This window comes from Micromys minutus (assembly GCF_963924665.1).
Source record: "Micromys minutus genome assembly, chromosome: 29".
NCBI classification, from domain to species: domain Eukaryota; kingdom Metazoa; phylum Chordata; class Mammalia; order Rodentia; family Muridae; genus Micromys; species Micromys minutus.
In genome coordinates this window covers 15,285,443-15,312,576 of record NC_137964.1, presented here as the reverse complement: position 1 = coordinate 15,312,576, position 27,134 = coordinate 15,285,443, and the positions used below count along the sequence as shown (strand labels likewise).

At 48.6% G+C, this 27,134-nt stretch overlaps 2 protein-coding genes across 2 annotated transcripts in view; one reads left to right on the top strand and one right to left on the bottom strand.

The window, feature by feature from the left end:
• CASTOR2 (cytosolic arginine sensor for mTORC1 subunit 2) overlaps positions 1-10,262 on the top strand; it is a 53,429-nt gene extending 43,167 nt beyond the window's left edge. The window contains exon 10 of the transcript XR_013975617.1: positions 10,231-10,262. The gene's annotated coding sequence lies outside the window, so the exon portion shown is untranslated. The remainder of the gene's footprint in view (positions 1-10,230) is intronic.
• RCC1L (RCC1 like) lies at positions 827-24,509 on the bottom strand. The gene is made up of 11 exons (XM_080941163.1): positions 24,152-24,509; positions 19,990-20,119; positions 17,769-17,897; positions 16,648-16,714; positions 14,825-14,876; positions 13,710-13,794; positions 12,592-12,773; positions 9,086-9,173; positions 7,434-7,607; positions 5,711-5,796; positions 827-1,030 (listed from the first exon to the last, which is right to left on the bottom strand). The coding sequence occupies exons 1-11, from the start codon at positions 24,464-24,466 to the stop codon at positions 953-955; spliced, it is 1,386 nt and encodes a 461-aa protein (XP_080797289.1). The 5' UTR covers positions 24,467-24,509; the 3' UTR covers positions 827-952.
• Between the last annotated feature and the right edge of the window lie 2,625 nt (positions 24,510-27,134).

Sequence of the window (27,134 nt, the reverse complement as noted above, 5' to 3'; positions counted from 1 at the left end):
CACACACACACACACACACACACACATACACACACAAGTCCCAGGTGGCACTGCCTTCTAAAGTGTGTTCCATTGGCTACTTGCTTCCTTGATGGTCAAGAAATGATCAAGGAAAACTTTCACAAGACCTCCTTTCTTTTTAAAAAGGCAGAAAACAGACTTTATTCCAAGACCTTCTCAAACATTGTTCTGAAAGGGAACGACAAGCTTTTGTAAAAACAAATATTTTCCCAGTTTCTGTGGCCAGCCCTTCAGCCAAGATTCCACAGCCCTCAGCCCACAAGCGTTTGGCCCGCAGCTTCTTCCTTCAGGGGTTTGTGGGCTGTTCAAAGGCAGGCAGTGAGGAAGCTCCACGGCTGGGAAACTGTAGACCTAAGCTGGCTCCCACTGCCGCTCCATGAAGACTTTGAGCCAAGGCATTCTGGGCTCCTGGACTGTGTCCTTCTGGGAACCTCTGGGGTGACAGCTGATCAGAGGCCCTGGCTGAGGGCTGGCTCTCTTGCTGAGCTGAGGCCCAAGTTTATCATCTGTGACATCTTCTGAGGGCCCTGCAATGAATGTCTAAACTCTGAGTATCAAATGTGTCATGAGCAGTGAACTTTCCCTAAGAACAGTATCTCAGACAAGACACATCCCTAGGTCCTACCATGTGTCACCTAGAAAAGGAATCTGCCTGGCTACCCAAGGTCTCCGTGCCTTGGTACTCCTCAGGAACACGCCAAGCCAACAGTAGCCATCCTGAGCTGAATTCAGCAGGCAGGAGCCTCAGCGGGGGAAGGGCCTTGTCCACAGACTCCTAGTATAATGTCCCCACTGAGGACACAGAGCAGAGGCCCCAGCCCTCTCCCAGTACCCTCAGAAGCTCTGCTGGTGGCCACTCCTGCCTTTGCCAAGCTGTTGCTGTCGGTAAGCTCACAGGCTGGGGCCAGCCTGGACAGGTCCAGAAAGAGGTTCAGATGAATGACTTGGCTAGAGTCACCATGTGATCCACTCCACAAGCCACATCCACAGGTTCACCGGGCATCGTCACCTGGAATAGAAGCCCCGGACACAGTGAGAGAAAGGACAAGCAGGCTCTGGAGCCCTGCAGGGGGCTAGAAGGGATGGGATTACAATTCATATAACCCAGGCTAGCTTCCAGCTCTCTGTGTAGCTGAAGCTGACCATCAACTTCTTCTGGTCCTCCTGCCTCTACCTCCCAGGGCTTACACACATGTAGTACCACACCTGGTTTACGTGGTCTTGGGAACAGATTCTCAGGCTGTTAAGTAAGCACACTACCAACTGAGCCTCACCCTCAACCCTCCTCTTAGTATATTCTATGTCTTCTGTGAGTGTGGCTGTATCCCCTGGAAATGGGATACCCACACTAATCCAAAGCTCACTAGAATCAGGAAAGGCTACCCTAACTCTCTGCCCATCAGTGGCATCAGCTCTAGTCGCCACCCTAAAACGGTGGCCCTGGGAAAGACACAGATGCTCCTGGTACCTCTCTCTGCCTGTGACCACAGGTTCCAGATTCCCTGCCCGGAGGCTGAGGGTTTTCTTCACTGGGACTCACCAAGCACTTCACAACAGTACAGAAAACCTCTGCCTGGTGGATCTAATGAGAGAACAGGGTCAAAGACCTACACTGGGCCTTCAGAGGCTGGTCTCTTTAATCCTCATTATTTTGTTCTTTAATTATTACACTATGTGTGTGTGTGCGCGCGCGTGTGTGCGTGCCACAGTGCACTTGAGGTCAGCGGACAACCTTCAGGATTTGGTTCCTCTGCCTTGTGGAGACCGTATATTAAACTCAGGTAGTAGTCAAGCTTGGTGTCAAATGCCTTTACCCAGTGAGCTTCACAGACTCTGAGTTGTTTTTTGTTTTTATTTTCTTTCTTTTTTGGTGCACATGTACTGTGTATGATGTGTGTGGTACGTGTGTGTGGAATGGAGTATGTGGTGAGTGTGTACAGAATATACTGTACATGGTGTGTATGCTGGCTAGTTTTAGGTCAACTTTACACAAGCTAGATTCAGAGAGGAGAAAGCCTCAGTTGAAGAAATGCTTCTGTAATACCTGGCTGTAGACAAGCCCACAGGGTATTTTCTTAATTAGTGATTGATGAGGGAGGGCCCAGACCATTATAAGTGGTGTGATCCCTGAGCTGAGTTCCGAGACACACACACACACACACACACACACACACACACACAAGCTGAGCAAGCCAGTAAGCAGCATCCCCCCATTGCCTCTGCATCAGCTCCTGCTTCCAGATTCCTGCCTGAGTTCCTGTCCTGACTTCATTAGATGATGAACAGTGATGTGGAAGTGTCAGCCACATGGAGCCCGTCCGCCACAAGTTATTTTGTTCATGGTATTTTATCACAGCAATAGTGACCTTAACTAAGATAGTGCATGTGGAATGTAGTGTGTGTGATGTATGTATAGTGGTGTGTGTGTGTATGTGTGTAGGGTGTATGGATCTGTAGTGTGTATAGAATGTAGGTATGCCTGCAATGTGCAGTATGTGTGGGGTTTATGGTGAGTGTGGAGAGCCCCTTAATAATAACTCTATGCCCTGCTTAAATCACATCCTTTGCCCTCACAAGCTCTTAATGCAGAAGGGCACATGCCAGCCCTGTGCGTCCCTAGGCACAGCCTGCGTGACTTCACCTCCAGAGCCGCACCCAGCTGTGGCTCGGGCTCAGCTGACCCGACCATTCAACGACCCTTCCCTGGCGGTGGCTGCCTAAGCTCCGACTGCCTGGGCAATTTCCTGAGTTTAGGACAAAATGAATGCCTGCAACAGGTGGCCTGGCCTAAAAGCACGGAAGTGGCAGGTGCTGACCGTGGAGCTTCAGCTCCATTAGGGGCTGCTGGCGACAGCAAATGAAGGCAGGAACCACGCCACGCTATCTCGCTGCCTCCCCAAACAAAAACGCCTTGGCAAAAGCTGCCACACAGACCACTGAGCAAACAGAAGCAGGGCCCTGCGTGACAGAGGCAGCATGGGGCTGCAGAAGGTGCCTCAGTCCCAGCCCCAGAACAGCAGTGACCAGCTGCCCCATGGTGACCTAGCCAGGTGGGCTCTTAGCAACCTCCCAGGCTGCTTGAGATCACCTATTTACCTTCCTGGCCTTGTCAGATCATCTGCAGCCAGCCCACTGCACTTACGCACCTAGGTGCTGTTCCTCAGACGCTCTGGCCATTAGAGCCCGATGCACAGGAAGGTGTTTGCTTTGCACTTGCTGGCCAGGACCTACAGCCAGCAAGGATCTCTGGGAACAGAGCTGGCTCCTGAGACTCCAGTGCCCCCTGCTGTGGGTCTCTTTCAGGTTCTCAATAAGCCTGTTCCTGGTCATGTGAGATGTTGGTCTCTGGGTCTTATGTAGCCCAGGCTGGCCTCAAAATTCCCTTTGTATCTAGGATTGAACTTCTGGTCATCCTGCCTCCACCTCTTGCTCTCAATTCTTGAGATTATAGGTGTACCCCATCACATCCGATTTATAAGGTGCTAGGGATCTAATCCACAGCTTCTTTCATGCTAAGGAGAGACTGAATAATGAATCTCACTATTAACCCAGGTTGATCTGATCCTCCTGCCTCAGCCTTCCAAGTGGCTAGGACTGCAGGTGTACACCACCATGCACAACAGTGAAAAGGTGGTGGGGGTGACTCTAGCTTCACCTATGACTGACTTACCTGTGTGACCTCAGGTCTCACCGTTCACACTGTCACACTGTACAACAAGGGTTGTGGCATGGGAACCCCACACCACCTGTGGCTTTGGCTTGGATCTCAAGTGTGCCCTGAAGGCCCAAGTGCTGAGAGCTCAACCCCCAGCTTGGTGCTACTAGAACACTGCAGGAACCTATAGGGGTGGGGCCTGCTAAGAGGAAGTCAGACATTAGCGATGCCTTTGACTTTCTACTGCTGTGCTCAAACACCAAGACCATAAGCAACTTGGGGAGGAAAAGGGCTCCCTTGGCGGATGCTTCCATGGCTCACTCCATCACTAAGGGAGGTCAAGCAGGAACTCAGGGCAGGAACCTGGAGGCAGGAACCTGGAGGCAGGAGTTCACGCAGAGGCCGTGGAGGACGCTGCTACTGGCCTGCACACCATGGCTGCTCATTCTGCTTCCTTCTGGTTCTTATGCTCCTTCCACAGCAGGCTGGGCTCTCCCACACCAAACACTAAGTTTAAACATGCCCTACAGGTCTGCCTACACGCCTAAGGCCCCGAGTTTGAATCCCAGCTCTACATAAAGCAAGCAGGCATGGTGGAAGCTGTGCATCAGCGAGCAAGTGCCAGACCAGGCCCCACCGGCCCCACACAGGTAGGCACTTGTCGGTGTTCTGAGGCTGGTGGGCTGTTTTACAGCCAAGCAAAGCAGCTGGCCTCAATCAGGCCCAGCAGCCGAACTCATACCCAATGCACCAGACTCTAGTTTCCGTTCTCAGCACACCCAAAAGCACCTTAAAAATCAAGGTGGGGCCAGGCAGTGGAAGTGCACGCCTTTAATCCCGGCACTTGCGAGGCAGAGGCATGTGAATCTCATAAGTGCAAGGCCAGCCTGGTCTAAACAAAAAGAAACAAAAAGAAAAAAGAAAACAACCAACTGGCTGAAGCAGGCAAATCTACAAATTTAACATTAGCTGGTCTACATAGCAAGTTCCAGGCCATTTAGGGCTACACAGGAGACCTTGTCTCAAATACATAACAGCTCCACCTTCAACAAGCCCTCCTCCAGCCCCACCTGCATGCAGCTCAGCTGGCTTGCCTAACCGAGTCTACCACAGCAAGAGAGCAAAGGGCTTTTTGTTTGGTTTTGTTCCTTTTTTGGGGGGGGGGGCTTAGCTTGGTGGTAGAGCCAGGCCCTGGGTTTGGTCTTAGGCTCCAGGTGAAAAAAAAGGGGAGGGGGCCGTGGCAGGGGAGAGAGAGCATAAAAATCCCAAGAATAATCAAGGTAACTAAAGTTTGCATTTATCTCCTTGTGTGCGTGCGTGTGATGTGAGCGCAGTATCTACAGACATGGAAGAATAGGACGCCCCAGAGCTGGAGTTACAGGCTGGAGTGAGCCCTCTGGGGGAACAGTGAGCACCCTTACCTGCTGAGCCACCTCTCTTTTCTTAGGGAGATCCTTTCATGTTGTGCTTCCTTCCGAGTGTTTGCTAAGCCAGCTCTTTAAGCTATTCTGAAAAGAACTTAGTGATTCTTTTTTTATTCTCTTTAAACTGGGTTTCATGCAGCCCGGACTAGCCTCAAACTTGCCACTGTAGCCAAGGATGACCTTGAACTTCTGATTCTCTGCCTCCATCAGTGCTGGGATCAGAGGTGTAGGCCATCAACTAAATTTATGTGGTGCGGGGGTGGAGCCTAAGGATTCACCATGCATGAGTGCAGAGCCACATCTCGGGCCCACCAGGTAGCTTCCTCCAGGGATCAGAACACTGAGTAGGCCACTCCTTATAACCTGTCATGTAGCAGATGCCTGAGCCACACTGGCCCACAGAGAGCAGGAAAGTTGAAGGTCTGCACACACAGAAGCCGGCACTACTCCATCCTGCTCATCACCTCCACTCAAGTCTCTCCAGAGCCCATCCTAGACTGTGGCACACAGCTACAGGAGGTCCTGTACCCTGTCCCATATTTGGTTTTACTTCCCAAAGCCAACCCATCCTTTGGAGCATCCTCCACACGCCACCCCTGCATGGTCTTACCCTCCATGGGAAGTACTGGTCTTCCAGGCGTCCAATCCCCAAACACCCTCGGATGTTCTTGCCCCACACAAACAGCTCACCCTTGTCTGCAAAGGAAGGAAGACAACTTGACTGGAGCTACACAAGGAGCAGGCCATCAAGAGGACAGAGCCTACCACTCAACGTAGCCTCTGAACCACTGCATCTCAGGAAACGGCACCCTAAAGGTCCCATCCCCAGACCAAGTCACAGGCCAGAATTTCTGACAGCCAGCCTAGGGAAGACTAGCCTTTCTGTGGAACAGAGGGGGCTCCTTGATGGCCTGCTACCACCCACAGCTTCGTCTGATCCAGCTCTACCCTTTCTCACTGACAGTGAGGCAAGACAGTCAGTTCTAGTTGGGTTTCAAGGTGTGGGTGTGTTCTGTGGAGGCGCAGAACAGCAACTAAACAAACATGCTTCCTGTCCTCATGAACTTGACCTTGTAGAAGAGCCAGAAATGAACAAACTAATAGATACAATGACTACACCTTAGAGAAAGTGCTTTACTACTACTGACCTCACTTTTGGCAAAATCAAGGTAGCCATTCCTCGAATGAGCCACACCTCCCTGGGACATTCTAGGCAGGGGCTCTACCACTGAGCCACATCATGAGTCCAAACCAAAAAAAAAAATTTTTTTTAAAGAGAGATGTTCATTATTGATTCACAAGTGGAACTTGAGAGAGTGAAAAGGAGCTATGCCATTTGAATAGTCATAGAGGTCAGTTATGCGGCAGACTAAAAGTACCCAAAAAAGGCTATTTAGGCTCTGAGTCAAGAAAAAGGAAAAGGCATGCCTTTCCCTCAAGACTTCTGAATGAGGAAGCAGCAAACTCCCTGGGAATCACTATGGTGAGGTGCACACCTCACTGTACTGTCCAGGGACTGCAGTAGTGGAACATGTGGAAGGTCAGGGTCCAGGTGCAACTTAGTATTTCATGGCTCTACAACCTGTCCAGCCTTCAAGAGCCAAAAGTCAGCCACCGCTGTGTCATCGCTCCCCAGCCACTTGCCACCCACTCACCCAGGCACAGCCCAAACCTCTCCTGGTTTTCACCAGTACTCTATCAAACCCTTCTCCCCACCCATCCCCAAACAGGTGTCTCCTGTGAGATCACACTGCAGCATAAGCCTGACCACAAACCAAAGAACCCAACCAAAATGGCAGCATGAAAGAAGTGCTGGACTACCTCTGCCATGACCTCCCTCTTTACTTATCCTGTGAATACACAAGCCTGATGGATAGATGATAGATGGATGGAAGGATGGATGGATGGATGGATGGATGGATGGATGGATAATGGATGGGTGGAGGATGGGTGGATGGATGGATGGATGGATAGATGATGAATAGAAGAATGGATGGATGAATGGATGGCTGGACGATGGGTAGATGAAGGATGGATGGATGGGTGATGGATAGAAGGATGGATGGATGGATGAATGATGGATGCATGGATGGATGGGTAGATGGATAGATGGATGGATGGATGGATGGATGGATGATGGGTGGATGGATAGATGATGAATGGATGGATGGATGATGAATGGACAGAAATGGATAGATGGTAGACTAGAGGGAAAGACAGATAAAAAGATGGGTGGATGGCTATATATGGATATAGTTCAATGACAGAAGCTGAGAGCTATTCCAGTTTAAGAAGGAACAGATTTTGGCCTAGCTATCCAGTCAGTAACTTACTGGTGAGTGCAGCAAAGTGGCTAAGCCCACATCGGATCTGGGAAACCTGGACTTCAGGGTTGAACTCCGTCAAACCAAAAAGCGTAGGTGGAATCATTTCTGGAAGAGCCGTTTCCAAGAGATTTGGTCCTTTTCCAAGAATTCCATAGCCCCAGACAAAAACATGTCCTTCTTCTGTGTTACAACAAAAACAGTGGTTGTGAGTCAAGCCAAGCAGAGCCCTCCCTTGCCATGAAAACATGAGACTGGGATGGGGGTTCAGGAGGTAGAATGCACGCCCAGCATGCATGGAGCCCTTCATTCTATACCCAAACTACAGAAAGCAGGCATGGTGGAGCATGCCTGTAATCCCTGTGGAGATATGAAGGTCACCTTGTGATACGAGACCCACTGTGCTAGCAGGTTGGAAATGATCCTCTCCCTGACTTGCCTGGGAAGTCTGACTAGGAAGGAAGGCGATCTGAGAGCAGAAACAACCCACTTCTTGAGGGTAATCGGGGAGAGTATCCATAAAACCCACTTGGTACATAAAAATGTGGACACTTTCCCTAGCAACAGCTCCAAATTTCACACTGATCAGAGAACCATGCCAGACACAAGCCATTCCAACCAATTTTTTTGTTGTTAAGATGTATTTGTTTTATGTAAGTAGACTGTCACTATCTCCAGACACACCAGAAGAGGGCGTCGGATCCCACTACAGATGGTTGTGAGCCACCATGTGGTTGCTGGGAATTGAACTCAGGACCTCTGGAAGAGCAGATAGTGCTCTTAACCACTGAGCCATCTCTCCGGTCCCCTTAAAACTCTTAGAAATGCATTTTAACTTGCTTTTAGGGGAGCAGAAGTTTAGGGTTTTGTTTTGGTTGGTGTGTGTGTATGTCTTGTTTTTTAAGATTTTATGTGTGAGTCTTTTGCTGAAATGTAGATCTGTATATCACATGATTGCCTGATGCCTGAGGTCAAAAGAGGTCAAATTCCCTGGACTAGAGATATGAATGGTTGGAAACTGCCATGTGGGTGCTGGGACTCAAACCTGGGTCTTCAAGAGTTCTTAACCACTGAACTCTCTCTCAAATTTCAGTTGTTTTATAGTAAGACACAGCCTTGCTATGCAGTCCACACTGGCCAGGAATTTATAATCCTCTACCTCAGCCTCCTGGGTGCTGGAGATCGGAGGAGCCCTGCACCGCGTCAAGCTTCCTTTTCTTCCCTGTCCCTTTCCTTTCTTGTCTTCTCATCACCCCCCACCATTACTTTCTTACTCTGTTTTGTTTTTTGGCACAGTACTCTCTGGATACTATCTAGCTCCTCTAGCACCGGCGCTTGCCACGGAGCTATTCTGTAGCCCTGGCCAGAACAAGAGCAATACTGCTGCGGGATGGAGCCCAGTAACAGCAGTTTTCACGCATGAGAGCCTGGGGATGTGGCTCAGGGTAGAGCATAGGGGCCTGGGTCTGATCCCCAGCTCCAGGATCCAGAGACATCTACTGTAAAATGACAGAGTTCCGTGCTATCTACACACCTACATCATGAGCTATGAGTCTGTTGGGAGGATGGCCCTACCCTGGTGTCACAGAACCACAAACTTTCCCTTTCCCTCTCCAATCTGCCCAGTACTTCCCAAGGAGCTGCCGAGAAGTGTCTCTCACCATTCAATATAGCACAGCCTGTGCCTCCACAAGCCACCTGCTTCACCTTGCCTACTCCAGAGAAAGGCAGGCACCGAGGGACATTCACCTGCACCAAAGACAAGGGTGGGCACAATTAGGAAAACAAACCAGCAAGAAGCAGAAAGAGCCCCAGGCTGGGGTCCCAGATCACGTACTAACCTCACAGTGGTCTCCCCAGCATCCCTCACTTACTAAACTTCCTAAGCAAAGGCTTGGGACACAGAAGGGAATCAGAGAGGCCCCTTCTCTGGGAGGCAGATGGTGATCAAACTTTGGGCTGCACCTTGTTATATCTGTGCTAGACCAAAGTGTAGATGGATTTCCAGGAGTTTCTAAGAGGCTGGCATGGTTGTCGGGGGAGCATGTCACTCTTCCTAAGCTCTGAAGGGTACGTAGAGGTGGCTAGGCAGTGGAAGAAGGAAGCATCCTCCAGAGGGAAGAGATATAACAAGGGACCAGGACAATTACAGACTACTGTAAGAGGTGTGGTAGCTCTGCCGTTCTCCCAGCACAGGAGGCAGAGGCAGGTGGATCTCTGTGAATTTGAGGCCCTGGTCTAACCTGAATCCCAGGCCAGCCAGTGTTATGAATTAAAGCCCTGCCCTTTAAGAGAAAGGGGAGGATGGAGGATGGAGGGGGAGAATGTAAACATGGTGGTACACACTTCTAAGCCCTGCACTCAGGTAGGCAGATTTCTGTGAGTTCCAGGCCAGCCTGGTCTACATAACAAGTTCTAGACCCATTCATTAAGGCTACATAGTGAGACTGACTCTGTCTCCAAAAAAACAAAAAGAGAAAAGAAAAGAAAAAAAATAGTTTTTAAGAGTGTTGTTTCTTTTTCAAATCACCCACATTCGGTTTCCAGAACCTGCTTCTGGCAGCTGACAACTACCTGTAACTAGCTTCAGAGATTCTACACTCTCTCCCAGCTTCTGAGGGCACCTTCACTCACATGCACAGACACAGCACAAAAACACAGATCCTTAAACAAACAAACAAGCAAAGACAAGTAGCAGGAAAGCCAGGCCACTGTATGGATATAGTCTTTGTTATGATTGAATCTGAAATGACCCAACAGCTCATGTATTATGTTGAGGGTGTTTTTGTTGTTTTGTTTGTGACAGGAGCTCTCTTTTCTATACAGCTTTAGCTGTCCTAAAACTCATTACAGAGACCATGCTGTCCTTGAACTCACAGAGATCCTCATCGTCCCAAGTGCTGCTGGTAAAGGCCTGCACCACCACGTCCCCAGCTCAGCTCATGTTTTGAAGCTTATTCCCCAGCTTGTGGTGTACCGGAACACGGTCCAAGAATGAAGCCCTGTGAGGAGAATTCTGAGCACTACAGAGAAAACTCCAAGAAAACAAGATAACCATCCATTAATGGGGAACCCGTCATTTCCAAAGACAAATGACACAACACTGGATTCGGCCTTGCTGGCCTTCTCACCTGCTAGTCTAATGGAGCCAGTTGCCACATTGCTCACCCCTCCCCCCATCTCAGAATGGAACAGCCTTATGGCAAGAAACCAAGGCCAGCAGCTAGCAAAATGGCCAACCGTCAGTGAGACCCCAGGGCTTCTTCGTTCCAGCATCCTGACAAACACTGGCAGATTAAGGCTGGAGGCAGCTCTTTTCCAGTGAAAAGGCCACAATGACTACAGCCTTAACAGCCCGGGGGCCAAGAAACTTGCTGTGCCCTCTCGGGATTCCTGACCCACCACATGGAAGCACATGTTAGGTGGGGGGAACGAAGCTCAGTGGTACAGCAGTGCCGAGTGTACTCTAGGTGGTACCATCAGAGAAATAGGACAAAAGACGTGACAAAGGTGGCCATTAATGACTCTGGGGAATGACAAAAAGATGCTCTGGGAGCTTGACAGGAAAAGCCTTTGGGAGAGGGGGTAGGCTGTTTGTTTATGTTTTATTTTTTCATGAGCCACCAAAGCCATGCCATGTTTAATTTTTATTTACTTATTATATGCATATGTACATGTACATGCACCCAGGACACAGAACACAATGGACATCAAAGGACAACTTTCGAGAGTCAGATAGATCTCTCTTCACAAAAGAGCAAGCTCAGGTTGTTAGGCTGAGCGGCAAGCACCTCTACCTGCTGAGCAATGTTGCCAGCCTGCAACATATGAATGAATCAAACCTATTAAACTGCACATGCTTCTTCGTGTTGGTGAATAACAACGTTTAGATTATAATTTCATTATTAAAAAACTTGGCCATTAGCAAGTAACATAATGATGAATAGAAAGATTAGTTATGGACTGGGGACATGGCTTGCTATGCATGCATGAGGACCAGAGTTCTATCCCATCCCCAGAACCCCAGCACACAGGAGGCCAGGTGTAAGGGTGTGCTCCTGTAATCCAAGCACTGGGAAGGCTGCCAGCCAGCCTCATCTAATGAGTGAGCCCCAGGTCACAGTGAGGGCCCCCGTCTCAAAAAATAAGGTAGATGGCTCCTGGGGTATGACAATTGAAGTTGTTCTCTGGCCTACACACACACACACACACACATTATAAAACAATCTCTACTTTTTGTTTATGTTCAAGACAGTTCTTAATAAAATGCTACGAGCCAGTCAGGGCATGACAGCACACACTTGGAATCCCAGCACTTGGGAGACTGATCATGAACCAGAGGCTAGCTCAGTTAGACCTCTTATGTTTAGGATCTGCATGCTCTGGAGCCTCCATTTTTCTTGTCGAGACAGGGTCTTATGTAGCCCAGGCTGGCCTCCAATTTACTATGTAGCCAAGATGACTCTGAACTCATGATTCTCCTGCCTCCACCTCCTGAGTGCTGAGGCCAGCCTGGTCTACAGAGTGAGTTCCAGGACAGCCAGGGCTACAAAGAGAAACCCTGTCTCCAAAAACAAACAAACACACAAAAACTGTCTCAAAGCACACATATACTGGCTGGGGAAATGGCTGGGTGGTTAAGTGCTTAGCTTAGCTGCAGGCATAAGGACTGGAGGTTGGATCCCCAGACTCACATAAACGCCAGGTAAACTGCCTGTGACTGCAGCCTCTGAAGGCCAAATAAGTGACACCCAGAGCGAGTAGCCAGCAAGACAAACTATATTGACAGACTCTGGGTTTGATTAAGAGTCCCTGCCTTGGAGATCTAGATCTGATACTCCTTTCTGGTGTGTCTGAAGACAGCTACAGTGTACTCATATAAATAAAATGATGGACTAATAATCAAGGATGGTTACTAACATCAACCACAGGCCTCCACATGCACATCTGCGCACACGCAAACATGCATGCATAGCACAGACACACACACAATTAAAAGCATACAAAAATAAAACCCGGGCCAGCTAGTCACCTGGGCTTTCAACCCTTTTCTTTGGGGGCTGGAAGGAGAGGGCAGAGCAGAGGCAGTGTGATACCAGGCTAGTGACACCAGGCTACACCTGAAGCACGCCTCTCCATGGAGCCTCAGCTCCCGCCACAGACGCACCTGTGTGGAGTCTGTGACAGAGGCCAGCTGTAGGTACTCAGAATTTCCCCAGCCAAAGACACCTCCATCGGCGGACAGAGCCAAGCAGCAGTCACCGTAGGTAGCAACCTGGACCACAGTCACCCCGGCAAGGTCTCCGCCCAGCTTGCTGGGTGTGCTGGTGATGTTGTAGTGACCCAAGCCTAACACAGTAGGAAACAGTGCATTAACTCATAGACACAGGAGACTTACGGAAGGACAAGCTCATGGGAGGCACATTGCCCCAGAGAAGACAAACAAAAGACAAAGCTGGCATACTTTAACACTCTAGGAATTTCCACATCTAAATATTTAAAAAAAAATAATTGGATGATAAAATAACACATATGATATAAGTTTGCATAAATTATAAGCAATTATTGTCTTTCTTCCTTCTTTTTGCTGCCTTTCTTTTGGGTTGCAAGTGGTAGGAATGCAGCTACCAAAGCCATCCCCACTTTACATCCCTGCCCTATAGGAATCACTTTTTTTTGCTAGGGGATAAGGAAGTCAGGCACAGTGACATGCACCTGTAAGTTCATGTACTCAGCAGGCTAAGGGAAGAGGTCACTTAGACCAGGAGTTAAAGGCCACCCAGACAGCATAAGACCTTTATTGGGCAGCTGACCAAAGCATGGCACTGAACCTCAGACTCCTGGGTAAATCAGGATCTCAGCAGCAGAAGCCCTGGCAAGAAGCCAGGGCCCATGAAACATCTTTGAGTGAAATGATCTCTAATGCAGGTCCTGAAGGTTCCCACATATTAAACTCAATAAAACACAAGTTCATAATCAAATCACTACGCCCCTGAGGGAGAGAGTACTAGCTGAGTCCGCAGAGGCAATGGACCAGCCTGCTCCTCCAAACTCCAGGCACAAGGAAATGAGGGCCAGGGCTCCGTTACTGGCAACAGTGCTAAGGAGCCTCTGACACCCTGGTTCGTTTCTATGGAAACCAGCAGCAAAAGGAACAGGAAAGGATGGGAAAGATGGCATTCCCCAGAAGCCCCAAATCAAGACCATGAACCCTGTAGCCCACAACAGCTGCAGAGGCCACAGGCCAAGATCTTGCACCTCCCTAGATGACCAACAAACACCTACCTGTCTGTCCATCGGCACCCCATCCACAAGAATAGACTTCACCTTTGTCTGTGAGGAACAGGCTGTGGTCCTGACCGCAGACAACCTGGCCAAAACAGACAGGGAGCTGTTAGAGCCTGGGCAGCCAGGCCCACGCAGAGGGCGCTGGATCAGGCAGTTTACCCCAGTTCACCGTCTCTGAAGCCAACTTTGTCACCCTCTCCACTGACTGAAACAAGTTGTAGACATCCTATGAAGCAAGCCCCACAGTTCTTCCCTCCTCGGCCTCACACTGAGCTCCCATCTGCTCCTCTCCACCTCTGTCCACCCTGTGAGCCCGGCCTCTCCCCTTCACATTTCCCTGCAAGGCTTTCCTGCAACAATCTTAAGGCCTGTCTACAGCACAGTAAGATACCACACTCCTTTCCTAACTCACAGGACAACTATTCGGCCAGGAACTGTGCTAAAGCAACAGTCAAGACCCACCCAAAGTCACCCAGCAAGTACGTGGAGGAGCAGGACCTTGAAGTCACACTCATCGACTATGAAGCCAGTTGAGAAGTCCAACTTTGCTTCTAACCCTGCTTTGTCCCCTTCGCTTCTACCCTGCTCCTACATTCCAGCATTGGTTCTGGCCTGTGGTAAGTTCACTTCTACTAATCTTTTCAGCCAGTCAGCTGGCTGGGCTTGACACGAGTGATAGGTCATCAGAGAAGAGGGAGTCTCAACTGAGAAAATACCTCCAACGTAAGACTGGGCTGCAGCTAGGTTCTAGGGCATTTTCTTAATTAGTGATTGATGGGGGCTGCCCAGTCAATGGTGGGTGGAACCACACCAAGCAGGCTGAGCAAACAATGAGAAACAAGCCAGTAAGCAGACCACGGCCCCTGCCTCCAGGTTCCAGCCCTGCTTGCATTCCTGTCCTTGCTTCCTTCAGTTTTGAGCAGCAGTGTGGAAGTGTAAGCCAAATAAAGCCTTCTTTCCCAAGTTGCTTATGGTCGTGGTCTTCTATCACATCAATAGCAACCTTGAGACATCCAGAGAACCCCAGTGACAAATGTGGCATCATCCCATACACTTTGCACCTTTTAAAAACTGAGAAGACAGGCCTGGGGGCCCTCAGCCCAGCCTCTTACCTGGACCACCTGTCCCTCAAAGTCCTGCATCCTGTGCACTTTGTGACTCTCGCTGCAGCCAGGAGCAGATTGAAGAGAAGCAACAGAGGCGACCGTGAGAGAACAGGACAGGCCGGGCCCCACCCAGCAAACTATCTCCTGCCACCCCTGCCTGCAGTCACTTCCCCCCCCACACACAGGGCAAACAGAACAGCTCTCAAAGTCAAATGCCGAACAGTCAGCTGAGGTTGGTGTGTTTGTTGGGTTTTTCTTACGTATGTGGGTATGTGTGCAAGTGTACAGGTGCCCTGGGAAGCCTCGGGCACTGTTTCTCCTGGAGCTGGAGTTACAGGTGGTTGTGAGCCATCGACACAGTGCTGGAGATGAACTCCAGTCCTCTGCAAGAGCAGTGCATGCTCTTCGCTGCTGAGCATCTATCCAGCCGGTTTGTTTGTTTGCTTTTTTATGGTGCTAGGGATGGGTCCCAGGTCTCAGGCACGACAGCCTAGCACTGCTCTAGCCCCTAACATGGGAACTTTGGACAACTGCTCTACTGCTATGTCTGATTTTTACTGAGCAAGAAAAGTTAACTATTCAACAAAGGAGCTTCAGTCCATGTTTGTCTGTCTGTCTGTTTTTGAGACAGGGTCTATTATAGTAGCCCTGCCTATCCTGGAACTCACTCTGTAGACTGTGCTGGTCTAGAACTCAGACACCTGCCTGCCTCTGCCTCCAGCATGCTGAGATTAAAGGTATGTGCCACCATGGCTGGCCTCCTAACCCTTCATTTGTATCTTCTGAGATAAGGTCTGCATAAACTGCCCAGACAGGCCTTGAACTTTCAACTCTCCAGCCCATAACTCCTAAACACTAGGATTACTGGCATGCACGACTATGTCTGACTTGGGGAAGCATTTTCTTTCTTTTTCTTTATCTTTTTTTCTTAGATGTATTTATTTATTTTATATAAGTACAGTCTTCAAACAAACCAGAAGAAGGCATCAGATCCCATTACAGATGGTTGTGAGCCACCATGTGGTGGCTGGGATTTGAACTCAGGACCTCGGGAAGAGCAGTCAGTGCTCTTAACTGCTGAGCCATCTCTCAGGCCCAGGGAAAGTATTTCAACACTAAAGTAAAAAGAGTGAAATAAAGGGGAACTTTTTATAAAGTTAATTTAATAAAGTAAACATTTTACTATATATATATATATGTATATGTATATATATATATATGTATATATATATATATGTATATATATATAGAATAGCCAGGCATAATGGCGCACACTTTAATCCCAGCACACAGAAGGCAGAGGTGGGAGGATCTCTAAGTGCAAGGCCAGCCTGCTGACACAGAAACCAACCAAAGATCTACAGTGACACCCTTTCTCAAGAAAACTGATAGAGCCTGAAATGAAAGAAAGGTGGCACATGCCTTAATCCCTGCACTTAGGAGGCAGAAGCAGGCAAATCTTTGAGTTTGAGGTTAGCCTGGTCCACAGAGGGAGTTCAAGTACTGCCAAAGCTACACAGAGAAACCATGTTCCAAAAACAAAAGAAAACAACAACCAAAAAGAGGGGCCTAGCAAGATGGCTCAGTCACCAAACCCAACAACCTGACTTCTATCCCCGAAGCCACACAGTGGTGGAAGGAGAGAAGTGACTCCTGAAAATGATCCTCTGACCTCCACATATGTTCACACACACACACACACACACACACACACACACACACGGAGCTTTTTACATCATGACTGATGCTATTCCAGCCCCACCTCACCCTACAGATGATGGGCCTCTGCTGCGATGGGGCTCCCTCCCCGGCATTCCGTGTCTGCTCACCTGTATACTTCGTCCTCCACCACCTTCCGTCCACACTGCCCGTGGGAATTGTTCCCCATGCTGAAGACTGAAGCACACACAGCACAGCCAGGCCGGCAGGTCATTCCTCAGGTTCCCGGCCTGCTCACCCTAGGTCTCTCCCACACTCCCAGCCTCTGCAGCAGCCCATGAGTGTAGCAGGGCCTGGGCCTGCTTCTCCTCTAGATCCAACTGCACTGTGGGACTGAGGGTCATAACTCATTGCTGTGAGCCCAGGAAAACCACAATCGGGAGGAAGAAAGCAGTGGTAGATGGGCCTGCTGCTCTGCTGGGCGCCGGAGGCTGACAATGCCTGCACCATGACCATTATGAGCATGCTTAGAACCTATACAAACACATGCTCAGGTGTAAACATATCACACACAATTAAAAATAAAAGCTGAAAAAAAAATAAAAAAAGCAGGCAGGGCTACAGAGATGCTCCAGCACTTAGAAACCAGAAGCTCTTCCAGAGGACCTGAGATCAGTTCCCAGCAACCACAACAGGCAGTCACAACTGCCCAGCTCCAGAGGATCTGATATTGTCTTCTGGCCCGTGCAGGCACACATGCATGTAGCATACACTCAAATATATGCAAAGACACGTGAATAAAAATTAAAAATAAGGTCTGGAGAGATGGCTCAGCAGTTAAGAGCACTGGTTGCTCTTCCAGAGGTCCTGAGTTCAAATCCCAGCAACCACATGGTGGCTCACAACCATCTGTAACGAGATCTGATGCCTTCGTCTGGTGTGTCTTAAGACAGCTACAGTGTGCTCACATACATACAATAAGTAAATCTTAAAAAAAAAAAAAGAAAAAAAAAAGACAAAAAAAATTAAAAATAAATCTTAGGAGAAAAAAGCCAAGGGCTGAGGTTAAGCTCAGTGGTAGAGTGGGCAGGAGCTTGCCATCAGAGAACGTAAGTGTTAGCGAGTCTGTGTAACACCACCCTCTGAACCACTCCTCAATCCGCTAGGGAAACACCACATCACAGCAATCAGGAGGGACCCAAGAGCAAGGCCAGTATCACAGATGCCCTCCCCCACACACTCTTCCCCCTCTTCCCCCTCCTCCCACTCTGCCCTCTGCAAGCTTACTCACCACCTTCTCTGTCTGTCAGGACAAGGGAGTGTGCTCGGCCGCAGGACACCTGCAACACCTTTGTCTCCTGAGGTCTGTCCAGGGGCAGCGGGACAGGTGAGGGCTCCAAAACATACTCATAGCCCCTGGCTGGACAGAAGCACCCATGTCACAAGGTTGCCACTGGTTCAGTCACATCAGCTCTTATAGAAATCTGACTGTCCAACCACAATGCTTTATACAGGAAGGGACTTGACAGTGACTCAGAGCCTGCACAGTCCGGACAAGGCTAGTCTGAGACGCCTGACTCCCAGCCTGCTCTCCAGTACTCCCTCCATGCCACAGGCAGGTCTGGAACACTGTTCTTGCCTCTGGGAGGTCTCCGGGACTAGGGCAGGAGCTCGGTTACAGAGCACTACCCTAGCATACACAAAGTCCTGGGTTCCATCCCCATCCCCCACACCTGTGACAAGGAAATGTACAGTTCGGGGTCATCCTCAGCCTAACAGTGAGCTCCAAACCAGCCTGGTCTACAGGAGACTCCCATCTTAAGAAAGAAAGCGCATTTTGAGAGTAAGAGGCTGAGGCAGGAGAGCTACAGGCTGAGACCTAGTATCAATAAAACCTGAATAAACAAATCAGTCACGTGGGCCAGGAGTGCACAAGGCCCTGGGTTTGATCACCAGTAATACACACAGAACTGGGGGGGGGGGGGTATCAAATTAAACTAAAACTATGAAAGGGGAGGAAGTAGTCTAAAAGGACTAAGGAATAAATAAATAAACAATTCTCTTTCTTTCCAAATAGAATGCCACAGCTAGGCATGTATTTCCAGCACTCAGAAGACAAAGGCCAAGCCAGAGAAACAGCTCAGCTGCTCAGCACTTGGCAATGAACTTGGCAACCCAAGTTCAGTCCTCGAGACTCAAACAGTACAGAGATTCAACTCCCACAAGCTGTCCTCTGACCTCCACATGCAGAGCATGGCACATACACCCTGACACACACACCAGAGGCAAAGGCAGGAGCATGAGGAGTTCAAGGCCTGCCTCATCTACAAAGCAAGTCCTCTTGCCTCCACTTCCCAAGGCTGGGACTACACATACACACCCACAGTTATGCTGTCTGGGGGACGGAAGCCAGACAGTGTTGTAAGAACAGAAAGTGGAAGGCTGTGCCTGACCACTGTACCCCGCTTTCTGGCTCATGCCAGAAATCTCAGCTCTCTGGAAACAGAGGCGGGTAGATCTCTGTGAGTTCCAGCCCAGCCAAGGCTATTACACAGAGAATACCTGTCTCAAAAAACAGAGAGAGAGAGAGAGAGAGAGAGAGAGAGAGAGAGAGAGTCAGACAGACAATGAGAAAGAACTTTAAATTATTTCTAACTTTTTGTTGTTGTTTGAGACAGGGTCTCACTATGTAGCTTTGGCTAACCTAGAACTATGTAGACCAGGGTGGCCTCAAACTGAAGAGATCTGCAAGTACACGTGGTCCTCAGCACATGTGTGGAGGTCAGAGGACAACATAAAATAGAGAAGGTTCTCTCCTCCCACTCTCCGGTCCCAAGGACCAAACACGGGTTCTCAGGCTTGACAGCAAGTGCCTTGACCCACTAAGGCATCTCTACAGCCCTCACTCCCGACATTTCAGAGCATTAAGGGACAAACTAGAGTCTCTTTACAGGTCAGCAAATATTTGTCTCTTTTTATCTAAATCGTCCACATTGTTACCAGAAACTGAAAAATAATTTAATCCAGGAGTTGAGGGATTGAATTTCTTTTTTAAAGAAGTATTTGTTTTATGTATATGAGTACACTGTCACTATCTTCAGACACACCAGAAGAGGGAGATCCCATTACAGATGGTTGTGAGCCACCATGTGGGTGCTAGGAATTGAAATTGAACTCAGGACTGGGCTGAGAGATTTTGTTTTGGTTTTGTTTTTTTGTTGTTGTTTCGGGTTTTTTTCCAAGACAGGGTTTCTCTGTGTGACCCTGCAGTCCTAGCTCTCGCTTTGTGGACCATGCTGGCTTCAAACTCCGAGATCTGCCTGCCCCCGTTTGTGCTTCTGCCTCTACCTCTCAAGTGCTGGAATTAAAGGTGTCTAGCATTCAGCATTCAGCCCTTGAGTTTTTAAGACAGGGTATCACTATGTAGCCCAAGATACTCAAGATAGCTCAAGCTCCTCCTCCCTCAGCCCGTCCCTTGCTGGGATCAGTTTATGGCAAGGATACCTGCTTACTTTTATCCTTCCGGCTCCTCTGGAATCCCAGCTGGGAATCTTTGTTGAGTCCCATACCCCAGACTTTCGTAACATCCTTGGTTTTTGAGGACAGCAATGTGAATCCATAGCCACAGGCAGCAGAGGAAATCTGAAAAAGAGTTCCCACAATGCATCGCAGACTGCTTTGTGGTGTCAATGCTTTCAGCAAGGTACGACAAGCTACTTACACACATGCGTGTTCTTTCCACAGAGACTGGGATTCAGCCCGAATCTGCTATGGTAGATCTTCATCAGTTTTCTCTGTACACACACTGGGCATTTTCATCTCCTCCCCCACAACACAGTCCAGCATGGCAGCTGATGGAAGGCCTTAGTGTGAATCTTGGCCCCACCCCTTACCAGCTATGTGGCTAGAGCTGTATTATTTATCCTCTCTAGATAGTTCACTGTACACAAAGGAAAATAAGTCATCCAGCCAGATGACTCAGAAGTATTTGCCACTTTTACTTGAAGACTTCAGTTCAATCCCTGGAGAGAGAAGAGACCTATTGGAAGGAGAGAGACCTGACTCCTGCAACCTGTCCCCTGACCTCTACATGTGTGCTATGACACATAAGCATGTGCACGCACATGTATACACACATCCTGAATAATGAATAAATGTTCAAACATTTTTAAAGGAATGAGGGGCTGGAGGGATGGCTCAGTAGATGAGAGCCCTTGTTCTGCTAGCAGAAGGGCCTGAGCCCAGATCCGTCTGGCATGGCTGCATGTGGGATCTGCACGCTCAGAGATAAGAATCCCGGGAGTTCACTCTCCAGTCAGCGCAGCCAGTATGAGGGCTTCAGTACGGTGAGCGATCCTGTCTCAAGAGAACGATGCAGGGAGCTATAGAGGAAGGCGGTCTGGCCTCTGCACGCGCAAGCATGGAGGAGAGGAGAAAAGCAAACCCTTCACTGGCTGCTGCCAAGGAATGAGTTCATCCATCCGAAGCCTTTGTGGTGGTCCGCACCTGACTGCAGCTTACTGTCCGCAGAAAAATCAAGGTCCCAGAGCTTAAGCCACTTCCCTGCTGGCACAGAGGGTCTCCTTCCTGCCCGTGCTGCACTCCTCAGCCTGGGACCACGCAGAGGTGTTGCCATGGCTACCATGGACTTTAAACCACCAGTCCTCACTTCCAATGACTGGAGGAAACTCAACTTGAAACTTCTTGGTGGGAGCACTGATTCTAGTCAGGGCAAGAGCTAACCCAAACCTGTGTTCCTCCTAAAGTCAAACTTCACACTACCAAGAGTGCCCACACCCCTCAGTTTTACACTTAATGTCCTCTCTATCACACATTATAAACTCCTCAGCCTAAGGGTATCCCACTAGATCTCAGCTGTTGGCAGGTTATCAGAGACCCACCAACTTCCAATCTCACTGAATCCTAAACAAAAATGCCAGAGTACCACTCCTTATAATCCTCCTGCCTCAGCCTCCTAACTGCTGGCATGACAGACCTGCGCCACAACTGACCAGGAACATTTTACTTATTCTACCGAAATATTTCTTTTCTATTGTGATTTTTATTTATGTGTGTGTCTATGTGCATATGCACACATGCATGCAGTACCGGCAGAGGGAGAGGGTGCTGGAGTTACAGTTGACTGTCGACACCCCACTGGAGCGGGCGCTGAGACAGAAACTCAGTGCTCTCTAGCTGTTAGCTGCTAAACCATCTCCCCCAGCTTTTCTTAGCTAAATATGTTATTACAATTTGTTGCTGTTTTAGTTACTTGTGTCATTCAAAGTGACATGTCCCCCTTTTTACCTTGTGACAGTTTCCCTTCGGAGATTCATACAAGGCATGTAAACCACCATCCTTCTGCTCAAACACAACTTTCTTTTTCTTTTCTTTTTTTAATTTTGTTTATTTATTTGTTTATTTATTTATTTAGGGAGGTTTCTCTATATAGTCCTAGTTGAACTGGCTCGGTAGACCAGACTGGCCTTGAACTCAGAGATCTGTCTGCCCTTGCATGGTTGGGATTAAAGGCGTGTGCCACCACACCTTGAAGCCCTGCAGTTCTCTAGCCTCCTAGAGTCACCTTTTCAAGCATCCTTTGGCATGGCTTGAGATCCACAAAGATGATCAACAGGGAGGCTGAATCTAACTGAGCTGCATGAGAGGAGGCAGAAAAGATTCGGATTCGGGTTCAATTCCCAGCACCCGGGTAGCTGCTTACTACTGTCTGTAGCTCCAGTTCCATGGGATTCCATGCCCTGGACTCTGTTGGCACCAGGCATTCAAGTGAGGCACAGACAAACACATAAGCAACAGACAGACACAGACAGACAGACACACACACACACACACACAGAGAGAGAGAGAGAGAGAGAGAGAGAGAGGCCTACAGGTCTAAAAATTATGCCTAGCACATTGAGATTATTCTCATGCTCAGTGATACCTGTTTATTTAACACTTAACAAATATTTGGTGGGCACACAGTACCATTTATTCTGTTCACGTGTGAAAAGCTGTGAGCAGTATCACAGTGTTAGCTAAAGTGTGAACCTGACATGATAATGTACCAGGAGGGGCCAGCCACAGTCTACAGAGGTTCATGAATGTCTTCCCCACAAGCAAGAATTAGACAAAACCAGGTCTCACCCCTTCAATCCCAGCATGCAAGAGGATCACAAATTTAAAGTCGGTCTGGACTACGTACTGAAATTAAGGCCAACTTGGGTTACAATTTAAACTCTCTGCCTCAAGAAATAAAAATATAAAAGTTAGCTTTTACTAGTCCAATTTCATACTATAATAAAAGTTCCACCTCATTAAACCAAGCAAGGAAAAGAAAACAAGCATCCAGTTAGAAACAAGTCCATAAAACTACTTCTAGTCACAGGCAACCTGGACATAGAAAACACTAATACACAAAAAATCTGTACAGACAGGGGCTGGAGCCGGGTCTGGTGGCTTTAATTCCAGCATTCAAGAGGCAGAGGTAGGTGTATCCCTATCACTTAAGAGGTCAACTTGGTCTACATAGCAAGTTCTGGGAGCTATGTATAGGAGACCAGTCTTGAAAAACTAAACTTAAAAAAAAAAAAGCAGGAGCTGGAGAGATGGCTCACAAGCATCTGTAATCCCTATTCTACGGGTTCTAACAGCCTCTTCTGTTCCCATGGGCACCAGGCATACAAATGATACAGGCATGTATGCAGGCAAACACATAGAAAACTTATAATTTATGGATCTATTTAACAACTGCAGCAACGTTACAAGGTAGGACACACACACACACACACACAAATAAATAAAGAAATAACTGTAGGGCTGAGGCTGGAGGTATATAGCTCAGTGGTAGAGCTTTTGCTTAGAATGAGACACAATCCCGGTTTGATTCCCACCACCACAAAAAACAAAAACATACTTCTATATAATATAAATACTTTTTTTTTTTTTTTTTTTTTTTTTTTTTTGCTACCAAAAAGAAAGGGTGGTTTGTACAACAGAGACAGAGTCTCACTGGGGAGCTCAAGCCTGGGAATAACCTGTGCCAATTCTTTTGTCTCAACCGCCCAGTCCAAGTCCTGGGACTACAGGTGTAAGGTAGGACGGCTGAGCCCTTTCTTAAATGTGAGCCTCAGATTAGCATCTCCTTTCCCAGCTGGCCATCACTTACTCTAGCCAACACATCTCTGACCTTTGGAATTTTCCTTCCTTCACGAAGTCTGTGTAGTCTGAGTAAAAATACCGTCATTTACATCTCTACCAGCTGTGGGGCCCTGGGCCTTACTTGACCTCTCTGGAACTTTCTCTTATCCCCTGTAACTGGGAGGTGACAGCTACAGCCTTTTGGGGTACTGAGCAAATGATCTAAGAAGGGCAGAACGCCTGGTGTGATTGTTAAACTATGCAAGCGACCAAGAAAGTAAAACTACACAAAACTTTCTGTAGCCACATGCAATCTGCACACAAAAGATGCTGAGAAAGACACAAAAATCCACAGACGTAATAAACAAGCTCAGCAGTTAAAGACTGAGAGCCGAGATAAACAGTCTTCTAGGCAGCCACCCGTAAAGCCTTCCTCAGCAAACCCCGGGATCTAGGAGGTCATGCTTCCGGAAATCCGGCCACGCAGGGAAGAAAGTCCCCTAAGGGAGGCGGCGAGGATGCCAGTGTCCTCACCTTATGGTCCAGTTCCAGGCGGTAGGGTACCGGCTGGATCCTACGTCGGGGCCGCAGGCCGGCGCGCGGTCCGGGCCCGGAGGACGGCACAACGAAGCTAGGCACTCCGAGAGCGCCTGAGAAGCTGAAGCCCCATACGAACACGCGATCGGTGCGAGCCGCGCGCTCGCCCACGTATTGGAACACCGGAGCGTCCGCCTCGGCCTCGGCCGCTTCTCGCCGGCTCCGTGACAGGCCGACCGGTTTCCAGTGCTCGCGAGCCGGTACCGGCCACCTCAGCCGCCGCTCCAGCAGAGCCCGAGCCACCGCCAGCATCCTTTGCTTCACGCCTCAACCGCTTATGGGCGCCGCCATCTTGTGTCACCCTTGACCTCTGGTCTAGCGGAAGTAGATAGGGCCATGATTACTACTGGATGAAGGCGAAGCGCTAAGGGAAATACAGCCATATTTACTATTGGCAGACGATTTCTACTACATGAAAGCAAAGACTTGGGAACTCTATGGCCCATGAGCAGGGGACTTAAATGAGTGTCAAACTATTATTTGAAGATGCCTGTGATGTGTCCTATGCTTCTTACTGCCCGTTCTTTCTTTTTTAAAAGATTTATTTATTATATGTAAAACTGTAGCTGTCTTCAGACACACCAGAAGAGAGCATCAGATCTTATTGCAGATGGTTATGAGCCACCATGTATGTGGTTGCTGGGATTTGAACTCAGGACCTCTGGAAGAACAGTCAGTGCTCTTAACCGCTGAGCCATCTCTCCAACCCTGCCCTTTTTCAAATTCATTCTCTCTCTCCCTCTCTCTCTCTCCCTCTCCCTCCCTCCCTCCCTCCCTCCCTCCCTCCCTCTCTCTCTCTCTCTCTCTCTCTCTCTCTCCCCCTCTCTCCCTCTCTTCCCCTCTCTCTTTCTGTCAGAGGCTGGGTAACCCCAAATTTAGATCCACCACACCCGTGTAAATGCTAGAAATAGAGCTCTGGTCCTCTGGAAGAGTAAACAGTGTTTTGTTTTGTTGGTTTTTTTCACAGTGTTCTTAACTGGTGAACCCTCTGATTGATTTTTAAGACAGGGTCTCACTCTAACCCAGGCTAGCCTCTAACTCACTATAGTTCTCCTACCTCAGTCTCCCAAGTGATGGGATTACAGACCCATGTCAATATTGCCCAGTTCAACCCTGGTTAAACTGCACGTGGCTTTCATGGGCCCTTCATAGTTCCTTTGGATCTCAGCTCCAGAATGAAAGGCTACATAGAGAAATTCAGTCCCTGAAGTAAGAGTTTCATAAAACAAAGGTTACAATCTATTACAGGGCTTCCTAAATGCTGTCCCCTAATGCAGAGAGTGGGTCCTTTCCTCCCGGACTCCTTTGCTCTTCCTTAGTGTGTATTGCCTTGATAAACAGAAACATACTGACTTGCTTTTTCTTCAAATGGGTGCCCTGTAGCCCAGGCTGAGCTTGAATTCACTATGCACCTAAGGATGGCCTTAAGCTCTTGATCTTTTTGCCTATCTCCAGTACAAGGATTACTAGTGTGCACCACCATGCCGAGTTTATGCAGTGCTGGGATGGAACCCAGAGCATCCTGCATGCTAGAAACACACTGTCAACTGAGGTACATCTGAAGCCCAATAATTCACCGAGCGTTTAATCCCAAGACATGCTCAAAGTGGATAGAATATGTTATATACACAGTCTGGGAGTATGTCTTTATCATTATGTGCTTATTGCTTTGCCAAGATGTAGGACTTCCATAAAGGAAGATCCGCCAATACGATACAGGGATTAACTGGGGACAAACAAGTTGGCTTTAGGGGATAGGTGTTTGCCACCAAGCCCAAATCCCAGGACCAACATGTGGGAGGTGGGGCAGAGGAGAGAACAGAAACCTGCAAGTTGTCTTCTGACCTCCAAACCGATTCTGTATCACGGGCATGTCCCCACACATTCACAGAAAATAAATGCAAAGTAAATAAAAAGGCAGGGCATCCAGAAAAGAGTTTTACAGGGGTCTCCACTACAGTCACCAAGGCCAGTAGTCAGCTGGCCTCTGGCTTTTGATGAACATGCTGCCCATGTAAAAAGGGACACACCTCCTGTTGTTAGCATCCAGGCAAAACCCATCCCCAAAGTGGGTGATTTATGACAGAATACATTTGCAAGATTCAGAAGCCTCAGCTTACAGTGTCCAGATCAGTCTCTCGGGTCAGGTCTCAGTAAAGCAGAGCCCAGGCAAAGAGACATACTTGATGCTCATTAGAAGGAGCCTGACTTCCTGGTATAAACTGAAAGCAAAGTCAATCGAACCCTGGGGAGCCAAGGCAAGATGTGAGGTTGTGTGTGTCTTAAGATATGAACCATAGCCAAGTAGTGATGGTGCAGGTCTTTAACCCCAGCACTGAGAAGGCAGAAGTAGGCAGATCTCTGAGTTCGAGATCAACCTGGTCTACAGAGTGAGTTACAGGACTACACAGAAAGACCCTGTTCCAAAAAAAAAAAAAAAAAAAGATGTGGACTGTGGAAGGCAAAATGAAAGAGGGTGGATACAGTTCACGGATGCTACAGTGTCTTTCTAGACTGAACATTCTGGCAAGAGCTCTTGTGTGAGCGTGAGAGCGGGGTGATGTCATTAGGTGTGGAGGGAAAATAGGCTCAGTGAGTGAGTGGAGTGCATATGTGACTGTGTACTGCTGTCAGTCCAGCATCATAAATGCAGAGGCTGGAGAATCAAGAGTCCCAGGCCAGCCTGGGCAACAGCATGAAGCAGTATCAAAACAATTCAAAATCACTTGGTGTTATTACTTAAAGATGGAGCCCTTTCCCCCAGGGAGGGGCCTGGGGGCATGGCTCAGTGGTAGAGCCCCTGCCTAGAATCCCCCAGTAAGGGGCTGGAGGCGTGGCTCAGTGGTATAGCCCCTGCCTAGAATCCCCCAGTGAGGGGCGGGGGGCGTGGCTCAGTGGTAGAGCCCCTGCCTAGAATCCC